The sequence below is a fragment of the Perca flavescens genome, chromosome 13 (assembly GCF_004354835.1).
Source record: "Perca flavescens isolate YP-PL-M2 chromosome 13, PFLA_1.0, whole genome shotgun sequence".
NCBI lineage: Eukaryota > Metazoa > Chordata > Actinopteri > Perciformes > Percidae > Perca > Perca flavescens.
The window spans coordinates 25,752,555-25,772,831 of NC_041343.1; the positions used below are offsets into that span (position 1 = coordinate 25,752,555).

The following is a 20,277-nucleotide window of genomic DNA, read 5'->3' on the forward strand; positions in this document are numbered from 1 at the left end:
TTACAAATTCAGACCATTGAATGCCTCTTTAGTACAGCTCCTGATGCTTGCACTACGTCAGCACTTACAGTGGAGCTTTGTTACATTAATTCAAACACCTGTTGCTGTATATATACGTATGTTGACACATACAGTATGTCATAAGACTTCTCAAAACATCAACTTAAAGCAGGCTATACAGTATAGATCGCGTGAACATTGTCGTGCCTCATCAACTTCATAGAAATAGCTGCTCTTTTGCACAGATGGGTAAAAGTGGAAAAATCAAAGTAAAATTAAAATATAAGACTCCTCACAGTTTCTATAACACTTGTTACCACCAAACACAATGCTGGGACTTCCTCATAATATTTCTGTTTTGTGTTTAATTGAAAATAAGTCAAAGAATCACAACAAAATCCTAAACGTATAGTCCTATCTAACAACAAATGTAATCCTGTTGACTTGATATATTACTGCATGTAGACATAACTGTCTCTGTGACATACTTAAATTAAATCTAAAAGACCCAGAGAAAGAGCCACTTAAACTGATTTCATGGTCTGTTTTTATTCTGTAGTCTCTGTCTGGACTTTCAAGTGTCCTTTCTTGAGATGTCAGAGATCTAAGTATATCTGACACTGGCTATGTGCTATCAAAATGTGTTTGAGAGTCAGCTAAAGAAAGCCATGCTTCTATTTTGTGCAGACAGGATCAAAGGCAGTAGTGTTGCCTTATTAGAGACACAGCTGAGTGTCATTTTGCTGCCAGTAATTCCTGCTGAGTGCTGGGCTTTGAGCCGAGCTCCTCTATTAAGCCTGATAATTGTGGGTGAATAGACGTCATATTTGTTTTGTTTTTCCCTTTTTGATCCATTAAATAAAGAACCATAAAGACTGGATCCATTAAAATAATAATACATTTTCAATTATCTTTATTATTTGCCAGATGAGAAATGAAATATTTGTATTGTAAGATCATAAAGCCAAGGGGGGTTATAAGCATTATTATTCTTTAAGCCGCATATTAAAATACCTGAATCTGCTTTATTGGCTAAGTATATGTATACTGGAAAGTGGAGTTTGTGTACAAACTGGAAGTGGGGTGGGTTTGATAGAAGGGCCCATTTAAAAGACATAAATGACGAAAGTAGGCCTGAAACGATTAGAAAATTATTTGATTAGTCCATCCATCCATCCATCCATCTTCGTCCGCTTATCCGGTGTCGGGTCGCGGGGGGAGCAGCTCCAGCAGGGGACCCCAAACTTCCCTTTCCCGAGCAACATTAACCAGCTCCGACTGGGGGATCCCGAGGCGTTCCCAGGCCAGGTTGGAGATATAATCCCTCCACCTAGTCCTGGGTCTTCCCCGAGGCCTCCTCCCAGCTGGACGTGCCTGGAACACCTCCCTAGGGAGGCGCCCAGGGGGCATCCTTACCAGATGCCCGAACCACCTCAACTGGCTCCTTTCGACGCAAAGGAGCAGCGGCTCTACTCCGAGCTCCTCACGGATGACTGAGCTTCTCACCCTATCTCTAAGGGAGACGCCAGCCACCCTCCTGAGGAAACCCATTTCAGCCGCTCGTTCTTTCGGTCATGACCCAGCCTTCATGACCATAGGTGAGGGTAGGAACGAAAACTGACCGGTAGATCGAGAGCTTTGCCTTCTGGCTAAGCTCTCTTTCGTCCACAACGGTGCGATAGATTGAATGCAATACCGCACCCGCTGCGCCCGATTCTCCGACCAATCTCCCGCTCCATTGTCCCCTCACTCGCGAACACAACCCCAAGGTACTTGAACTCCTTCACTTGGGGTAAGGACTCATTCCCTACCTGGAGAAGGCATTCCATCGGTTTCCTGCTGAGAACCATGGCCTCAGATTTAGAGGTGCTGATCCTCATCCCAACCGCTTCACACTCGGTTGCGAACCGATCCAGTGAGTGCTGAAGGTCGCAGGCCGATGATACCATCAGGACCACATCATCTGCAAAGAGCAGCGATGAGATCCCCAGCCCACCAAACTGCAACCCCTCCCACCCGACTACGCCTCGATATCCTGTCCATAAATACTACAAACAGGATTGGTGACAAAGCGCAGCCCTGGCGGAGGCCAACCCTCACCTGAAAAGAGTCCGACTTACTACCGAGAACCCGGACACAGCTCTCGCTTTGGTTGTACAGAGATTGGATGGCCCTGAGAAGAGACCCCCTCACCCCATACTCCCGCAGCACCTCCCACAGTATCTCCCGGGGACCCGGTCATACGCCTTCTCCAAATCCACAAAACACATGTAGACCGGTTGGGCATACTCCCAGGCTCCCTCCAGGATCCTTGCGAGAGAAAGAGCTGGTCCGTTGTTCCACCACGACCAGGACGGAATCCGCATTGTTCCTCCTCAACCCGAGGTTCGACTATCGGCCGAACCCTCCTTTCCAGCACCTTGGAGTAGACTTTACCAGGAGGCTGAGAAGTGTGATACCCCTATAATTGGCACACACCCTCTGGTCCCCCTTTTTAAAAAGGGGAACCACCACCCCAGTCTGCCACTCCTTTGGCACCGTCCCCGACTTCCACGCAATGTTGAAAAGGCGTGTCAACCAGGACAGCCCCTCCACACCCAGAGCCTTGAGCATTTCTGGACGGATCTCATCAATCCCCGGGGCTTTGCCACTGTGTAGTTGTTTGACTACATCAGTGACTTCCGCCTGGGAAATCGACGACAATCCCCCATTATCCTCCAGCTCTGCCTCTAACATAGAGGGCGTATTAGTCGGATTCAGGAGTTCCTCAAAGTGCTCCTTCCACCGCCCTATTACCTCCTCAGTTGAGGTCAACAGTGTCCCATCCTTACTGTACACAGCTTGGATGGTTCCCCGCTTCCCCCTGAGGTGGCGAACAGTTTTCCAGAAGCACTTTGGTGCCGACCGAAAGTCCTTCTCCATGTCTTCTCCAAACTTCTCCCACACCCGCTGCTTTGCCTCTTTCACGGCAGAGGCTGCAGCCCTTCGGGCCCTTCGGTACCCTGCAACTGCCTCCGGAGTCCTCCGGGATAACATATCCCGGAAAGACTCCTTCTTCAGTCGGACGGCTTCCCTGACCACCGTTGTCCACCACGGTGTTCGTGGGTTACCGCCCCTTGAGGCACCTAAGACCCTAAGACCACAGCTCCTCGCTGCAGCTTCAGCAATGGAAACTTTGAACATTGTCCACTCGGGTTCAATGCCCCCAGCCTCCACAGGGATGCACGAAAAGCTCCGCCGGAGGTGTGAGTTGAAAGTCTGTTGGACAGGGGCCTCCTCCAGACGTTCCCAATTTACCCGCACTACACGTTTGGGCTTACCAGGTCTGTCCAGAGTCTTCCCCCACCCTCTGACCCAACTCACCACCAGATGGTGATCGGTTGACAGTCAAATTATAATTTGATTAAGGAGAATTGGTCAGACAAAACAAAATATTTAAAGACAGCAAATAAGGCTCTGGGAAATCGTGACTGGCATTTTTTTTTTTTTTTTTTTTTTACAACATTTTATAGACTAAACAATTAATTAATTATTCACAAAAATTTAAAAGATTTTGAAAATCATGCTTAGTTTCAGATTTTAATGAAAAAGGATTGTAGGCTAATAAGAGTCTAAAAGTCAGAATATCAGCTTCAATTTTGACCACTTTAAAAAAAAACAAAATAAAACTGTCCTTTGCGAGTCCCCCAGCTTAGTGCAGTTCAGTTCACTAGTCATGGGAAGTACTACTCAGTGAGAGCAGTTGTATAATGTATTCTGTGTTTGTGGAGGAGCTTTGTAACGTCTGGGGAAAAAAAGTGTGATATCGACAAGGCTTACTCAGGATGGACTGGTGGAGTTTGAAATCCATATTTATTTACCAGACAGGGAGAAAATATTTGCTTAGTTGCATCATGGGAAATGTAAGATCCAGTCAAGCCTGACACTAGGGACCAAAAGGCCTCTTCTGCTTTGACTCTGGCGAGTAGCCCTTCAAAGACCAAACAGCAACACCCCTTTTGATTTAGTTATGGACACTTTAGGATTACTTGTTGTTCTCGGTCTTCTTCTGCATGTAAATGTTTAAAAACGACTTGACCTATGTTATATATTTTATGGAGTTGTGTACTTACATTATCCCAAATGTTTCCAACAATGTTCAAACCCAGAGAAATCTGTGATTTGAATCAAGGTTACGGGTCCGTTACATTTGGTCACCTGTCGATGGCGTCACATCCCCTTTGCACATGTCAGCGTTGTGGTTGTCTGCCAGAAGCTTTCAGAAATGTACTTTTTATCGAGTTTTAAGCTACATTTTTACGATACACTTTTTAGATCTAGATAGATGGTAGCTTTTAACTTTATATTTTAACCTGATGAAGGATTTTAGTCACCGGACATCTGGATCTTAAGTTATCAGAGAAATAAGCGGAGCAAACGTTAGCCGCAGCTCGGCTTGCAGCCCCCTATAGGAATCCTAACCGGGAGACGCTGACAGAAAACTCCCATGATCCCACACTACTTCACGATGTCACCAAACTGCGTCTTTTGTTGTTGTTTGTTTGATTGAGAGACCCCTCGTGGCAGAAAATATTGTGTATTTAATAATCATTTAAGGCATATCTTGTTGGTCATATTGATCTGTATTATTAACATACCAATTAACACACATAGCACAAGCAGTATGTTAAAACATTAATACTAGTTATAGTGATTTTATTTTGAAGGATCACATGAATTATACTATCTCTTGGGCTTATGAGAAATCCTTGCAGGTTACAGGTTAGAGCACGGGTGTCAAACTCAACTTCCCTAAGGGCCACACTTGAAAATGAGAATCACACCAAGGGCCAGACATGTATTGCTTTATGTCATCGAAAAAGTCGAACATCTTTGACTGTATTATTGCATGTCTTCTCACAATTTGGTCGACAAAAACGACAAAAAAAATGCCAAAAACTACGGAAAAAGGGGTCAAAAACGTTGAAAAAATGATGCAAAGGGCCAGATTTGGCCCGTGGGCCTTGAGTTTGACATGTGAGTGTCAAAAACTTTTTTCCTTAAAGCTTAAAGCAACACTGAGGAAAGTCAACATTGGTACTCTAACCTGACATCGACGATATGATAATGCCAAACTTATTCCCAATTTAAGCTTTATCTCAAAAGGAGTTGGCAACCTGAATAACCTCAACACCACTCGAGGTCAAAGAAAAGCAAACTAAACTTATTAGTGCTCCCTGTTCTGTGTGGGTAGAGATTTGATAGAGGTTTCAATTTCTTTGGTTTATTCCCTCTACATCTTACCATCAGGTCCTTTCACTTTACTTTACTCAGTGGGCACCCACATGGTGTTGTTTTATTTGGTCACTGTACGAGTGACCTTTCCCTCCTGCTCACTCTTTGAGTCTCATTGATTTGCTCTTCAAAAGGGCTCTCTAAAACCTATTTTCTTTTAGTCCATTCCTTTATTCACTTCAGTGTTTCTCAGGGTGACAAGACCCTCCGTCTTTCCAGCTGAGGTTGTACTGTACTGAATGTCTCAGTGACAAAGATTGGATGTAACAATTCATAGAAAAGGATAAGAAGTAGCGTGTAAAGTACAAGGAATAAAGGTGCTAAAGAAAACTGGACAGAAGGCTGTCCCAGGCATTCCAGGCATTCACTGTTCCATTATCTTTAATGTGACTAGTATTGCCACTGTTCATCACACCCCCAACCGACCCCGTCAGACACCGCCTACCAAGAGTCTGGGTCTGCCGAGGTTTCTTCCTAAAAGGGAGTTTCTCCTCGCCACTGTCGCAACAGCCGCTGCTTGCTCTTGAGGGAATTACTGTAATTGTTGGGGCTTTGGAAATTATAGAGTGTGGTCTAGACCTACTCTATCTGTAAAGTGTTTCGAGATAACTCTTTTATGATTTGATACTATAAAACTAATAAAAGAACCGGTAACATCACAGATTATCAATACTGCGGTCTTATATAATTTAGCACCAAGGCTGTTTAATAGCAGGTTTTGGTATCCATCCCTACTCGTAACCTTTTGTTTAGTGCAACTGTTCGGTCAAAATGTCTTTTGAACAACACCATGGTTCATGATAACATATCTTGAAAACGTTCAGGCAAATTGATGCGTTAAAAAAAAGGAATGGTGACACCCCCCCAGAGGCTGCTAATGCAGGTGTTTAGACTCTAAACTGCATAACTCTGTACTGTATTGTGCTGATGTTGCAATAATATGTAACATTGTTACACATGTTTTCAAGGAATTATTTATCTTCATCAAGATTTGTCTGTGTTTAATTCACAGGGGCTCAAGCCGATGGACCACAATGGGCTTTCTGACCCCTATGTCAAGTTGCACCTACTGCCCGGAGCCAGCAAGGTGAGCAGCACTATGTTAACTAATAATAAATAGTTGCTGGATTTTCTTACTCTCCATGACCGCATCTCGCAGTTTTGCACTCCCAGTTTGCAGTTTTTGCACTTTGCAGTTTTGTGCCTTGTTTCTTGGATTAACTGTATATAAAGTTTGCCTTTCCCTGTTTAGCCTAGCTTAGCATAAAGACAGGTGCAAACAGCTACCCCAGCTCTGCCCAAAGTGAGGTATAGGCTACACCTACCAGAACCTCTAAAGCTAACAAATTAATGTTTGCATCTCATTTGTTTAAATCAGAACATAAAGAGAAATGCACAAAATAAAAAAACTACTAGAACAACAGAACAAGGCTAGCTGTTTCTACCTGCCTTCTTCTTCTTCTTCTTCTTCTACCAGAGGCATCATCAATGTAAACAACATTCCCTGGCTGACCTACCTACTAATAATATGCTTCACTTGTGAAAGCCGAGTCTCTTATCATTATGCTGTGAGCCAAGCTTTGGTCTGCCCAATGTCGCAAGTGGACGCACTTGAGGAGACGTAACTTATGATCTGTTGTGTAAGAGTCATTATAAGCTCCACATGTCAGACCCCAACCACTGCTTTTCCACCAACATGATCTCAAAATGCAAATGTATGTGGCTCACAAAGATGGAAATGTATCTCAAATGTCAAACTACAAAATGACTCACAAGTTGACACTGAATTCTTTAATTTCCTTGTGTCTGACAGGAGGCCTTGATGTTGATTTAATCCTTTTCATTAAAGTCCTCAAATCTAATATAGATCAGTGAATGAGCACACTCTACAAAAGCAGCTTATTGAAAGATAAAGCTGTGCGATTATCTATCTACCTGACTCACATCTTCCTTTCTTCCAATACCTTTTCAAACTTGTCTCATTTGTTCTTTCGATCTGAACTTTGTAATTGTTTAGTACCCTCTTCAGCTTTGACTTTTGACCTATATACGCATGTGTGTAATTAGTTACGCCTATGAGATATGTAAAAAAGGATGAATAACCATGTAACTGCATGCTTTACTCAGTTCTAATGTAAAACTTTGTGTGGGTCATTATTTAAACTTTACCAGATATACAGTATATATATTAGGGCTTTTATTGCCTTTATGATAGCTTGAGAATGACAGAAGAGAGGGGAGAGGGAGGGGGATGACACACAGCAAAGGGCAAAGGGTCAGTTTTGAACCTCGGCTGCTGGCAAGGACTCAGCCTACATCGGGCGCACGCTCTACCAGTAAAGCTAGAGGTCGCCCAAGATATTGATATTCTGAGAACATTCAGGGCTAACACACCATGCAAGACGAAGAGCGTGTGTCGACTGTACAATTAGGCAAAGTACAATTAAGCGTATTAAAATGGCTGCAATAACAAAGCCAAGCAGTGCATGTTGAACTTAATCTAAGCCTCTTAGCTATGGCTGCCTAGCACCAAAGATAAAGAGCAAACCGCTCAGAAATTAACAAAATAGAAACTTTAAAGACTTTACAAAAAACGATGACAAGCAATGGAGACAAATGTATGCACAATGAAAGAACGTACAGTCACAGTAGCAACTTCTATTAGGTTGTAATGCTCACTACACACCAGATAAGTGTTGAAAACTTATTTTCTTAGATTGGTTATACTACTAGAGTGAAAAATTATGAATAGATGATTTGTCTCAGAGTGGCACCAGAGAAAATACCATGTTGTTACCTTCATTGAATAGGTTTATCCTCCGTACATTTAGACGTATTTTGTCCACCTCAGCTGTACTTAGGGTCAGCTGCGCAGCTGGTACGCTAAAACTATAAAAGGTAGGGCTGCACGATATGAGGGAAATGTGCGATATGCAATAACATTGTTGAATATTGTGATAACGATATAACTTGCGATAAATAAACAGATATTGAAGTGCACTCAGTGCTGCTGCTCTCATTCTTCTGCTCAAAGACAACAAATTGCTTGTTGAATTTTAAACAAATGAAAGGATGTCATTTTCAGCATTCTTTTATTGAACAAATTGAACACTGAATTGAATATAAAAAGAAAGAATGACATTTTAAAGTTTTCTACTGACACAAAAGGTGAGAGTGTCTTTCACGATATGTTGCAGCCTTTGTCAGTTGATATCTCGATGACAATAAAAAAACCTATATATTGTGCAGCCCTAATAAAAGCCACATGTGCTGCATGTGTTGCTATGCTTTGCGTGGGAGTCTTATTATCTAACTTCTTGTAAGTTTTATAATTTATCATGATCTGTGCTAATTACCAGGAAGAATTACGGTTGTTGACTTGGGTGACCTACAGGCTAAAATATGAAAGTTATAAAAGTAACTCTGCACTACATTTTGGAAGTTAGAAAAACATACCTGTACTGTCCTACAGGGGTTGAAATGTATACGTATACAATTTAATTTAAGTGTAAACAGCTCACACTCGCTGTATCCTAACCTTCCTTTGAGGTAAATTTGTTTGAACTGAGCGGTGCATTTCCAGTGTTGTGTGCACTTGTATACAGGCCACCCAAATACAACAAGGATTTCATCAATGACTTTTCTCAGTTTTTGGCTGAGTTAGTGCCAATGTATGACTGTCTCCTTATAGTAGGAGATTTTAATATCCATGTGTGCTTTCCTGAAAAGTCAATGGCAAGAGCCTTTTTGGATGTTATTGAGTGTTTTAATCTTGTACAGTGTGTATCTGGTCCCACGCAGGAACGTGAGCACACTCTTGACTTGGTTTTAACTCATGGCTTAACTGTTTCAAATCTTGAAGTCTGTGATGCTTTTTTTTCAGACCATATGCCTGTGGTATTTGAAATTTCTCTTTCTTGTGTTGTAGTTAAACCGTGTTAGATAGTTGGTGTTCTTATCAAAAAATTGTAAAAGCTGAAAAGACAAAACATTTATCTAACATTATTTCTTCTAATGGTCATAATCCGCGAGTTATTTTTAATACTCTTAAAACTATTCTTAATGTTCCACAACTCCAGTGTTTGGAGAATCCATCAACAGTGTGTGAGGAGTTCCTTCATTTTTTTATCCACAAGGTGGAGAGCATTAGGGCCCTTATTGGGCCACCTCTGTATGACCCTGCTACTTTTGTAACCTGTTCTGCTGTTTTGAATCAGTTTGAGCCCGTTAGTTTGTCTTTTTTGGAAAAAACTATTGGTCAAATGAAGATTACTGGCTCTCCCAATGTTGTGATCCCCCCACGTCTATTTAAAGAGGTTCTTCCTACTGTGGTGCCCTGCATACTGGATATTGTTAATGCTAGCTTAAGTACGGGAGTCGTACCTATGACTTTTAAACGTGCAGTTGTTCAACCATTGTTAAAGAAACCTGGCCTGGACCAGCTTCAATTCTCAAATTATTGGCCTATCTCCAAACTCCCTTTGCTCTCCAAAATTATGGAGAAAGTTGTTTATTTGCAACTGAGCAAATATTTGACTGATAATTCTATAACTGAAGTTTTCCAGTCTGGGTTTAAGTCAGCCCACAGTACTGAGACAGCTCTGTTGAGGGTTTTTAATGACATTTTTATGGCTTCAGACTCTGGTGATACTATTGTTCTGCTGTTATTGGATCTCACGGCTGCATTCGATACAGTTGATCACCATATTTTATTGTCCCGGTTGGAGAGCTGTGTGGGCATTAAGGGGTTGGCCTTAGCCTGGATTATGTCCTATTTGGAGGGCAGAAGTTTTTCAGTCCAGGTTGGTGATGATGTGTCCTCTACGGCTCCAGTGTCGTGTGGAGTTCCTCAAGGGTCTGTTGTTGGGCCGCTACTTTTTTCATTGTATCTTTTGCCTCTTGGGTCAATTCTTAGAAATCACAATGTTTCGTTTCATTTTTATGCTGACAACTGCCAAATTTATGTACCACTAGGACAGTCAAAAGCTCTCTTGGAGTGTCTGACCGAAGTGAAAGCTTGGATGTCAATGAATTTTTTGTATTTCAATTAGAGAAAGACTGAGCTTGTGTTATTTGCTCCTAGTGACTCAGCAGCTATGACACCTGTTGACTTGGGTTGGTTAACTACATATATTAGCCCTGTGGTTACAAACCTGGGAGTCAAGCTGGATGGTCGCTTAAAACTCAATGCTCAGATTGGTGCAGTGGTGAAGACCAGCTTAGGCAACTGGCTAAAGTGAAACCGGTTCTATTGCGACATGATTTTGAAATTTTAATTCATGCCTTTATTACTACTCGTTTAGATTATCGCAATGCACTCTACACTGGCATTAGCAAATCTAATATGGCACGATTACAATTGGTTCAAAATGCAGCTGCTCGTCTTAACTGGAACTCGAAAATTTGATCATATCACACCTATCCTCCAATCTCTCCACTGGCTTCCTGTGCATTTTCACACAGATTTTAAAATTCTTTTATTTGTTTTTAAATGTCTGCATGATTTGGCCCCCAAGTATTTGTCCTATTTGATTGTACCCTATACCCCCTCTCGTTTTCTCCAGTCAGCGGACCAGGCACTACTGGTCATCCCTAAGACCAAGCGTAAATCCAGGGGTGATCGTGCGTTTGCGGTGGCAGCTCCAAGACTCTGGAATGAACTGCCTTTGCACATCAGATTGACCAAGTCTCTTCCCGTTTTTAAATCTTGTCTTAAAACTTTCTTTGGCTTTTAACTCAGTTTGAGGGATGATTTTTGAGGCGGTTTTTCTTTTTAGAATTCTTTTGTAGTAATTCTCATGTAACATTTCCTATTTTATTGTTCTATTGTGTCTCTACTATATGTTATTGCTTATTTTAGATTGTGTTCAGCACTTTGGTCAACTATGTTGTTTTTAAAGTGCTTTATAAATAAAGGTGGATTGGACAAGGTATAAGATATAAGACTTACAACACATTACCTAGTAAACCTATAAGGAATGTGGCCAATAGAAAAAGGCTTTCTGTCACTGCAGCGTGCAGTTGATTTAATAATAGGCTTAGAGCTGCTATTATTATTATTATTGCAAACCTGTTGATTTCATACTCAAATGTATAGTTTAACAGATACTGCTGCTCTGAGAGACTGACCTCTCACTGTTATGTGAATACAGATGACGGCAGGTGCATTATTACATTCTCTACAAGGCTGAGGTTTTTCTGGCTCTCTGAACTCAAACGAAATGCATCAATTAGATAGCTGCAGACAGATTGGAACAGTCATGTCAGCGATGCACATGCCACCCTTTATTGTTAGGAACAATGTGTGACTTTTATTGTGCAGTGTACATGTGTAACAGTGTTAATAACATTTTCAATCTCTTTATAATCCAACTGGAATCAATTATTGACTTCATGTGTAGACACTTCTAGTAGACAATTCAGAAATAAAAAAAAAAAAACAGGGCCTGACAACTGCAATGAAACAGTAGCGTAATAATTGTCCCACAACACATGGAATAGGCCCATAAAACAAATCAACAGTCTGCCTGCTGTTGGTCTGCATTAAACCTCTCCACCCCCTTTAATCATTGGAGTTACACAAGTGATCCGCCATCTGTAGATATCATCTGTGATAATATCCATGCAACAGATTTGATCCAGAGATTTCTCAGCGACCGGTGACCAGATTGTGGTGTATATTCATTGCACCATGAAGATGTTTAAGATTTTAGATTTCTTGCAGCAAAGTGTATTTTTACTGAAAGACTACAGTTTACACAGCAAAAACAAAAACTACTCTAAGAGCCCTGGTTATGACTGTGTCTATGTGCTCTTCATTCTGCAGACAGGATAAGATATGAAAGAATAGAATTAGTTGAAAATACATACAATACAACACTCAGTGATTGAAAGTAACTAAGTACTCCACTAGATCTCAGAGGGAAATAGAGTACTCCTCTCTACATTTATCTGATAGTGTTGTTACTTGTCACTTATCAAATTAAGATTTGGCATTAAAAATAAAAAAAAACATATGATCACCACAGAAAATGAAGCTTAACGAAGCTCTCTCTGCCTCTCACTCTCTGGCTTCTACTGTGGGTGTGCACTCAAAGTAGTCCAAACAGATCTTGCCACAATCTCTCTTAGCCAATCATATCCTTGCTGTCAACTTTAAAATCCGTTCTCTCTGCCGTCAGTTGTCATCTTAGTACGAACTGATGGGACCCTCCTCCACCCCTTCACCTCTAGGCTTCATCATATCAACGCCCAGTCCTGCTCCAATTTCCATCATCCAGCCAAACTCTCTTCACCACCACCACCACCAGCAGTGTCTAGACCCCAGTGGGAAATATCCAAAACTAATCCGGCATAACTATGCCCCTAAATATACTACGTCATTATGAGGTCTAATCGTAGAAGACTCAACTCAAATTCTTTCCATCATGCACTTGAACAAAATTGATTGTTCTCTCCATGAAATCTCTCCTGATTGAAATACGAGTTACAGATTAAACCAGTGGCTGGTCTAGTTTAGCACCATAAGGTCTCCCTGAGTTGTTAATGGGACCTTTCCCCTCTAAGCCTTTTGGATGGTTTCACTTAAATAACTGTTGGAATCCCAAATATATAAAATCATCCAATATTTAGAGTAGAGAAAAGCCCAAAATATTCATAGAAATGTGTGGAGCAGAACTTTGTTTCCCACCTCATAAGTCATCTCTCGACCCCTCAGATTTATTTTGTGACTCTTTGGAGGGGCCCGAGCCCTAGGTTGGGAACCACTGAGCTAAACTTTCCCCGCAACTGACCATTACTTACACATTGATTGATTAGTTTTTATAATATAATAATGTAACATATAATTCGCAGAAGTACTTTTACTTTTTAATTATAATACTTCTGTACTTTCAACTATGATATTTTAAATGAATGACTTACTTGTAATGGAGTACTTATATATCGTGATAATAGTACTTTTAGAAGAGGAGTACTTCTTGCTGTGGTTTCAGGCTCAAAATACTCTAAGCCTTTGTACATAAATGACATAATGACATCAGTTGTAATGAATCATCTGGCATTTTATCTAATTTGTGGGGTTAAACACGAGTAACCCAGTTTTTAAATTATGGTTCAATTATTGTTTTAGATTATTGAATCAGATGTCATTATTCTGTGATAAAACAACATTGTAACATCTGTCCAATGTGAAAAACATCTACCAGCTGTACCCCTAAACTTCCCTTATTAACATGTGCACAAACAACCATGTTTGAGTTATTTCTTGATGAGCACACAGGAGCAGTGACTGTGAGCTTCCCGGTTTATCATCGTAATAACTACTAAATCAAAAACTTGTAGCCACTGATAGTATCTAGCAACCAGTAGTATACACAAAGACAGTGCACTAAAGTACTGGGCGGAGGAATACACTGCTGCCCACCAAGAAATAGTTCTAGCTTGCAAATCATTTGAAAACAACAAATTATTTCTTTTACAGGATTTTACTGTTTATTGCAAGTAATGATTATTTTCATTATGGATTAATCTGCTGATTATTTTCTTATTTATCGATTGATTGGTTTGTAAAACATCTGGCATGAAAATAAAAGACTAAGTAAAATACAAGTACCTTAAATCTGTACCTGAGTACAGTACTTGAGTAAATGTACTTGGTGACATTCCACCACTGATTGATAGTTTATGATGTAATAGACAGAAGTGAATATAACTTGAGACAGAGGGCTGTGTTGGTTAGGACTGTGTATCGTTCAAATCTCTTCAACACTGGTATCAATACCAATACCGAGACTTCGATACTGGTTTCATACAGAAAGAAATTACATTACACAGCACAAATCTTTTTATTTATTTTTCAGCTCCTACTACATGAGCCCGTCTTTGTAACATAGAGTTTTTCCTGCGTGGCTCTACGACGTGTAACATCCAATCACAAATGTTTTTAGATCTTGGTAGAAGAATGCTGCATGCTTATTGGCTCACTGACGCTGATGAGATTTACTACTTAGGTATTGAACTTGGGTATTGAATGACGAGGCATTTTCCGATACTCAATACTTTAGAGGCAATTTGGTCATTGCCTAAAAAGAGAGAGAGATGGTCTGATACCATTTTTTGCTTCCCTATACCGATTCCGATACCTGAACTTGCATATCGCCCGATACCGAGTACCGATTCAATACCAGTGTGTCATATATTTTATTATGTTTTAACAGCTGTATACTACTGTCCCTGTATGGATGTGATATGATTTCTATCTTTGTTGTCGGTCTGGCTCAGGTTAAACTCTTTGTAAAACATGAACAAACACAAACAATGAATGCCACAGAACTTTCTTTTATTATCCAGTTTGACAGTCAGTTATAACGGAAAAAGAACATGAATAAACTACTTTAACGTAGATTTTCTTTAGGGCTTTATTACGTAGTATTGGATCGGTGCATAAAATCCAGTACTTCCCGATACCGATACCAGCGTTTTAGGCAGAATCGGACCATCTCTATTCGGTACCCAGCCCTAGTGTTGGGAGTGTGGGTGTAGGGAAAAAGTGGGGGTGGTAGACATGCCTGCACTCTTACACTCACACACAACTTCATATAGAAAACCTTGTTCTTTTCTCTGGTAAGACAGGTTAAGGGACAAGATCCATGCCCGGACTAGCTTCTTAAACTAGAAAGGTTGCTAATTAGTGGCTATTTGTAAGACTAGTGGAGCTCAAGCTGAACCACTGAGCAGGCATGGCATTCCCATGAATCTGCCAGTGGTAACAGCCAATGTAGGTTAACCTAGGCAGATACAATGTAGATAGAAGGCCGGGTCATGCTGTGGTGTATCTGCTCTTTGCTTGTGTAAAGACTGTATAAAATCTGTTAGGTCAGGGCCTCAGTAGATTTATGATACCCATTGCAGCGCCTAATGACAGGTCAAAACATAATTTAACATGAATACTGCGTGTATTGTATTATAACTGGGAAACATTGCAATATACGTGGGCAGTTCTGATTATTTATAGGCTTTAGTTTTTACCATCATTCACCACTTATTTCTACAAAGGCTAAAAAAAGATGCTTTTATTTTCTACAACATGACTTTGGCTTGCTCCACGTGCCATGTGTTGCTCTGCGCTCCATCCCATCGACCCTGCTACTAAAGTGGCACTGTACTTCTTATGTGAATATATATAGGAATGAATGGCGTCCAAGTCAACATTCACATCTTCAAAATATTTTGTTTAAATGCAGCTTCTAAGACAATTCAAATGTACTTTATTATAGAGTATCCAACAAAGGTTTTGCTCTTCAGGAAAAGCCTGAAGAGCAAAAACCAATGATTGGTTCCAAAGTTAGGGTTTTTCTATTCTTTATGCGTTCTGCTCTTTAAATGAAATGTCATGGATTATTACACTGGTAACTTAGATAAAACTTCATGAGAGCACGGCTTCTAGGGATTTGTCTCCTGCATCAGCAGGAGGCCTCGCAGAGGCCTTTGCATATTCCTGTCATTAAAACAAGATGCCGCCACCTTCTCCCCACTCTGATATTTCTCTGTGTGCCCTCAAAATAATCATTAGGCTCGGTCTAAGAGCCTCATTAAGACCCACTAAAGAGGTCATAAGTTCTGCTTGTGCTCTAATCAGAAGTGAAGTTTCACGCTCCGCTGCAAAGACAGATCACATTTTCATCTCCTTTGAGACCACAATCAAAACACATTGAAATGCCTTTAATTATTCCAGATTAAACTGTTGATTACTAACAGGGATTAGATGTTGTAGATTAGAATGATGATGTTTCACAGGACCACAAGGTGATTAACTGATTCAGGTGACAAAACAGAAAATATTTAGGCCATTTATACTTGTCTGAGTATTGCATTGCTAAAATAGAAATAGCTCAATTTTGTTACATGATGCTGATAAACAGGCAAGACTAACACATTCTGCAGCTGATCAAATGTATTTAATTGTTTGACCCTATTGTTTTCAAAATTCTAACTTTGGTGTCAAAAACCCATCAGTTAAGGGGGGATGACATTGATTCCTTGTGAACAAGAATCCAACATTGTTTATTGCATTTTGTATTTTACATTATTTAATAAACCATAATAAAGCCAATGTTTGAGAAGGGTTGGAATAAAATAGGGTCAGTGCTAAAATAGGGTTGCACAAACATTTAGTTGAGAGACACCAAACTGATTACCTTGAAATGAAGACCATGTCTTTTGTTTTAATGTTTGACAACTTAATAGTTTCATGGCCAAAACTAATATTCCAAACACACCATTGAAGGTTGAGTAGAAGGTGTTATTATGTCATCCATCCAGCAGTACCTACTGGTCACTACAGTTGTCTATCAAAGTGTAAATGTAACGCCCACCAAGTGTCAAATACTCCTAACCGCATCTTAGGCCGGCCACACACTGGCTGTGCTGAGCGTGTCCATTTTTATTTCGGCTCCCATGTTAACAGGTTAGAGCTTGCACACTGCCTGCGTGACACGCACGTCTCAGGCGTGACTCGAGCCGCGCCGAAAACACGTGTATTCTAGAAATAGAACCAACGGCTATTTTTCACGCGACACGCAAGCGTGTTGGAAGCGTTTCCAGGCAAAATAGAATAGGAAAAGATGTTTATGTCATTTTGACACAAATACATATTAATAAATGTCATGTTGATGTTAGAAAGTCTCTAGGTTTTGACATAAATGCAGATATAAATGTAATTAAAAAAAAAAAAAAAATCATTATTGATTTTCAAGTATTGCACCTGCGTCAATATAGAACGAAATATTCTGTAGCCTTTTTTGCCGTCAATACTGCCGATGTTTTCGCTGTAATCAAATCAGTATATATTTATGTTTAACGTGAAGTATACTGCTTGAGTGCAGTAAATCAATGGGAAACGTACATGTGTACAGACAAGGCTAGCAGCAGCAGCAGCGCCGCATCAGACACGTTTCTGGTGCGTAAAGACAGAAAAATCCACGTAGTCGCCACGCAGCTGACACGCAACAGAAAAGCCACGCTCACGCAACGCAGCCAGTGTGTGGCCGGCCTTATGGTGATAAAGCCTCAGCTTTATACCATGGTTGGCCTTTGCGGAGCCCTTTGATGTGTCACTTTGGGATTGATTACAAAACAGATCCATTATTTAAAGCTATAGTGCGTTGTTTCTGTCTCCCCCATGAGGAATTCTAAGTAATGACAAAAAAACTGTTGGTGCGCCCACATGATACAAGCCTTCTATGACCACGCACACCATAGATATAGAACATTGTTCTATAGATATAGAACATTATTCTACATCTATGGCGCACACACCCCCTCCTTCAAGCAGTTGCTAGTAGCCAAGGAGGACATGGAGGATTAAAAAAACATGGACTCTTAAGAAGAGGTAATTATCTTCACTCAAGTTTCTGCGCGGGAAAGTCGCTGGACAACACAATCTTTTGAATGTAGCCATACTGAGAAATACAGAGAGAGTTGTGTGGAGCGGATAGTCTTAATTAGCTTTGTAGCAACTCATTTGGCAATGGCTGGAATGTAACTGATGTTCATTAATATCAAAAAGTTACGCACTAAAGCTTTAAGTAATTTAACAAAAACTGAGAAATCTCTGCTCTTACTCACATTAATGTTCTTAATTATCTCGTATATGAGAAAAGACTACAGCATAAATCATATGAATCTCTTGATGAAACACATTTATACAGTAGTGCAAACAAGACATACTAACCTACGAGATTTATTTCAATCTAAATATTTCACTAATACATGTTGTAAGATGTCAGCCCATGAAAATTGTTGTAAAATGTATTCTTTGTAGAGGAGCTTTGTGTTGACTGTTAAGAGAAGTTAGAAAATAACCTTAGTAATGCGCCGATTCAGTTTTCTTTTTACAATTTGGTGTGAAATGTGCAGAACATACTGAGCCCCAAACGAAACCAAACAACAGAACAAATAACCGATACTATCATCGAGACACAGTTTTGAACCAGCAGATTTTTTTAAGGAGGACCAGCTGTGATTGAAATTGTCTGCAGCGTGTGCGTGTGTGCACCCGCAGCCCAATGATTGTCTGTGTTTCAGCCCCCGCTGCCTTTCTCCCCATCTCCTTCAGGTAGGGAGGCCCTTTTTGAGCGAAGATCCAGAGGTGCATGCAAAAATACTGCAATAATTGGCTTGAGAGCAAAGGTTTGTTAGCCTCTGCAGGTGAAATGACTTGTGACACCGGTTGCTCATTTGTAACACTGCCCTCCATCTGTGAGCAGGTGTTTCCCCTTTAATGCATGCTGATCACATGCAGTAGAGAGAACTCTCTCTTTTGCAGGTTCACCTTTTATCTAGTTAATTAACTGCTTTCATCACCCCAGTTAAAACTAGCAGCCTTTCTCTCCAACATTGTCATTTCAAGGGTCTGAACCATTCAGGACTTTGTAACGCTTTGATTAAATACTTGAGTCATAACTTCAGGTCAACCCACTTCATTGTGATTTATTGACATCCTTGTCCGCAAGTAACCGATTACATTGTAATTCAATGGATCACTTCTTTTGCTTTTTGCCATCCTGCCAACAATCCACTTAGTAAATACCAAGCAGGGCGTTTAAATAATTGAGGTGTCCTCCCTACAGTTAGAACACCTTGACCTTCATAGTGGTTGGGAACACCGCGTTAGACAGTGATAAAGTAGCTGAATGAACAGGTTTCACTTACAGGCTTTCTAATGGAAATTGCATTACAAACATCTTTGTTTAATGTTAGGGTTCTCTGCAGCTTGTTCTCATGTATCTACACAGGACAATTTGTTTAATATTCATCACAGCAATATTCTTCAGTAATTCCGACACATTGTTATACAAATAACATTAACCAGAGTCCACGGAGTTTCCATTAATCTGAACAGCCACTGCACTACTGTAAATGCTTTTTCAGAGACATTTTACTCTGACAAGATCAGAAACCTGGAAGAACTTTTAATAGGAAAAAAAGAAGAGGAAAGTGAATGAATAATTAATGGAATCCACACACAAATTTATCATTTAATTATAATGCAAATATGTTATTTGCATTTTTATACAAAATGTGGTTATCAACCTTAAAAACATAATTTTGAATGCTGTGTGTGTGTGTGTCTGTGTGTGTGTGTGTGTGTGTGTGTGTGTGTGTGTGTGTGTGTGTGTGTGTTCAACACCCTTCCTGTGAGAGTCAACCTCTGATTGAGGGAGAGACAATCAGCGTGAGCCTTATTGCGTGGATCCCTGCCATCAGACTTGCAAATAATCACAGCTAATTGATTAAACTCCACAGAATCACATCCTCACCCATGACTCGCAACACAGTATCAACATCCTCACCATGTCATGTATTCAGCGATGTGCTTGGAGGATTTCCCCCACACAATATTACACTGATAAAGCCCTGTCGCTTATCACAGTCACAGTTTACATCACTTCGCTAGATTGCAATTGATGCAACTCTGATAAAGTTAGTCAGTCATACTTTGATATTATTGATGCAATTCTTGATAATCAAGTTATTTGTCTGATACATGAAAGATCTTAGTATATATCAAAGTAATACAACATACATCTGGAGAGTAGTTGGATGTCATACATCCAATATTCATTTAATTTGCATTGAGTTTGAACTCCCTCCATCCTTGGCTTACTTCTCAAAAAAAAAAAAAAAGACTGGATTTTAAAAACAAGTAGCTCAAATAAAGCAATCTGATTGGTTATATGGTTTAATTCCTTTGCACTGTAAGTATCACTCTGCGTCTGCAAAAAAAATGTTAGACTAACGAACGGATACCTGGCACCACTTTTTGCAAACACAGTCCCAAGACACAGAGCTGGTTTGAAATCAGCAAAGTATCCTTTTAAGTGTACACTGTGATTAGAATATTTTCACAGCTTCACTTTGCCACCAGAATGGGGAACTGAAGCCGGTATCCATGCTCTATTCAAAGCCAACAGGCTCCATTGACAAAAACAGTACGTTCAC

At 40.3% G+C, this 20,277-nt stretch overlaps 2 protein-coding genes across 2 annotated transcripts in view; one reads left to right on the top strand and one right to left on the bottom strand.

The window, feature by feature from the left end:
- lig3 (ligase III, DNA, ATP-dependent) overlaps positions 1–20,277 on the bottom strand; it is a 199,067-nt gene that overhangs the window by 126,465 nt on the left and 52,325 nt on the right. The gene's annotated exons all lie outside the window — the stretch shown is intronic.
- Positions 1–20,277, top strand: part of doc2b (double C2-like domains, beta) — a 130,864-nt gene that overhangs the window by 80,121 nt on the left and 30,466 nt on the right. The window contains exon 3 of the mRNA XM_028594936.1: positions 6,287–6,361. Coding sequence (XP_028450737.1) covers positions 6,287–6,361 — 75 coding nt within the window. The remainder of the gene's footprint in view (positions 1–6,286; positions 6,362–20,277) is intronic.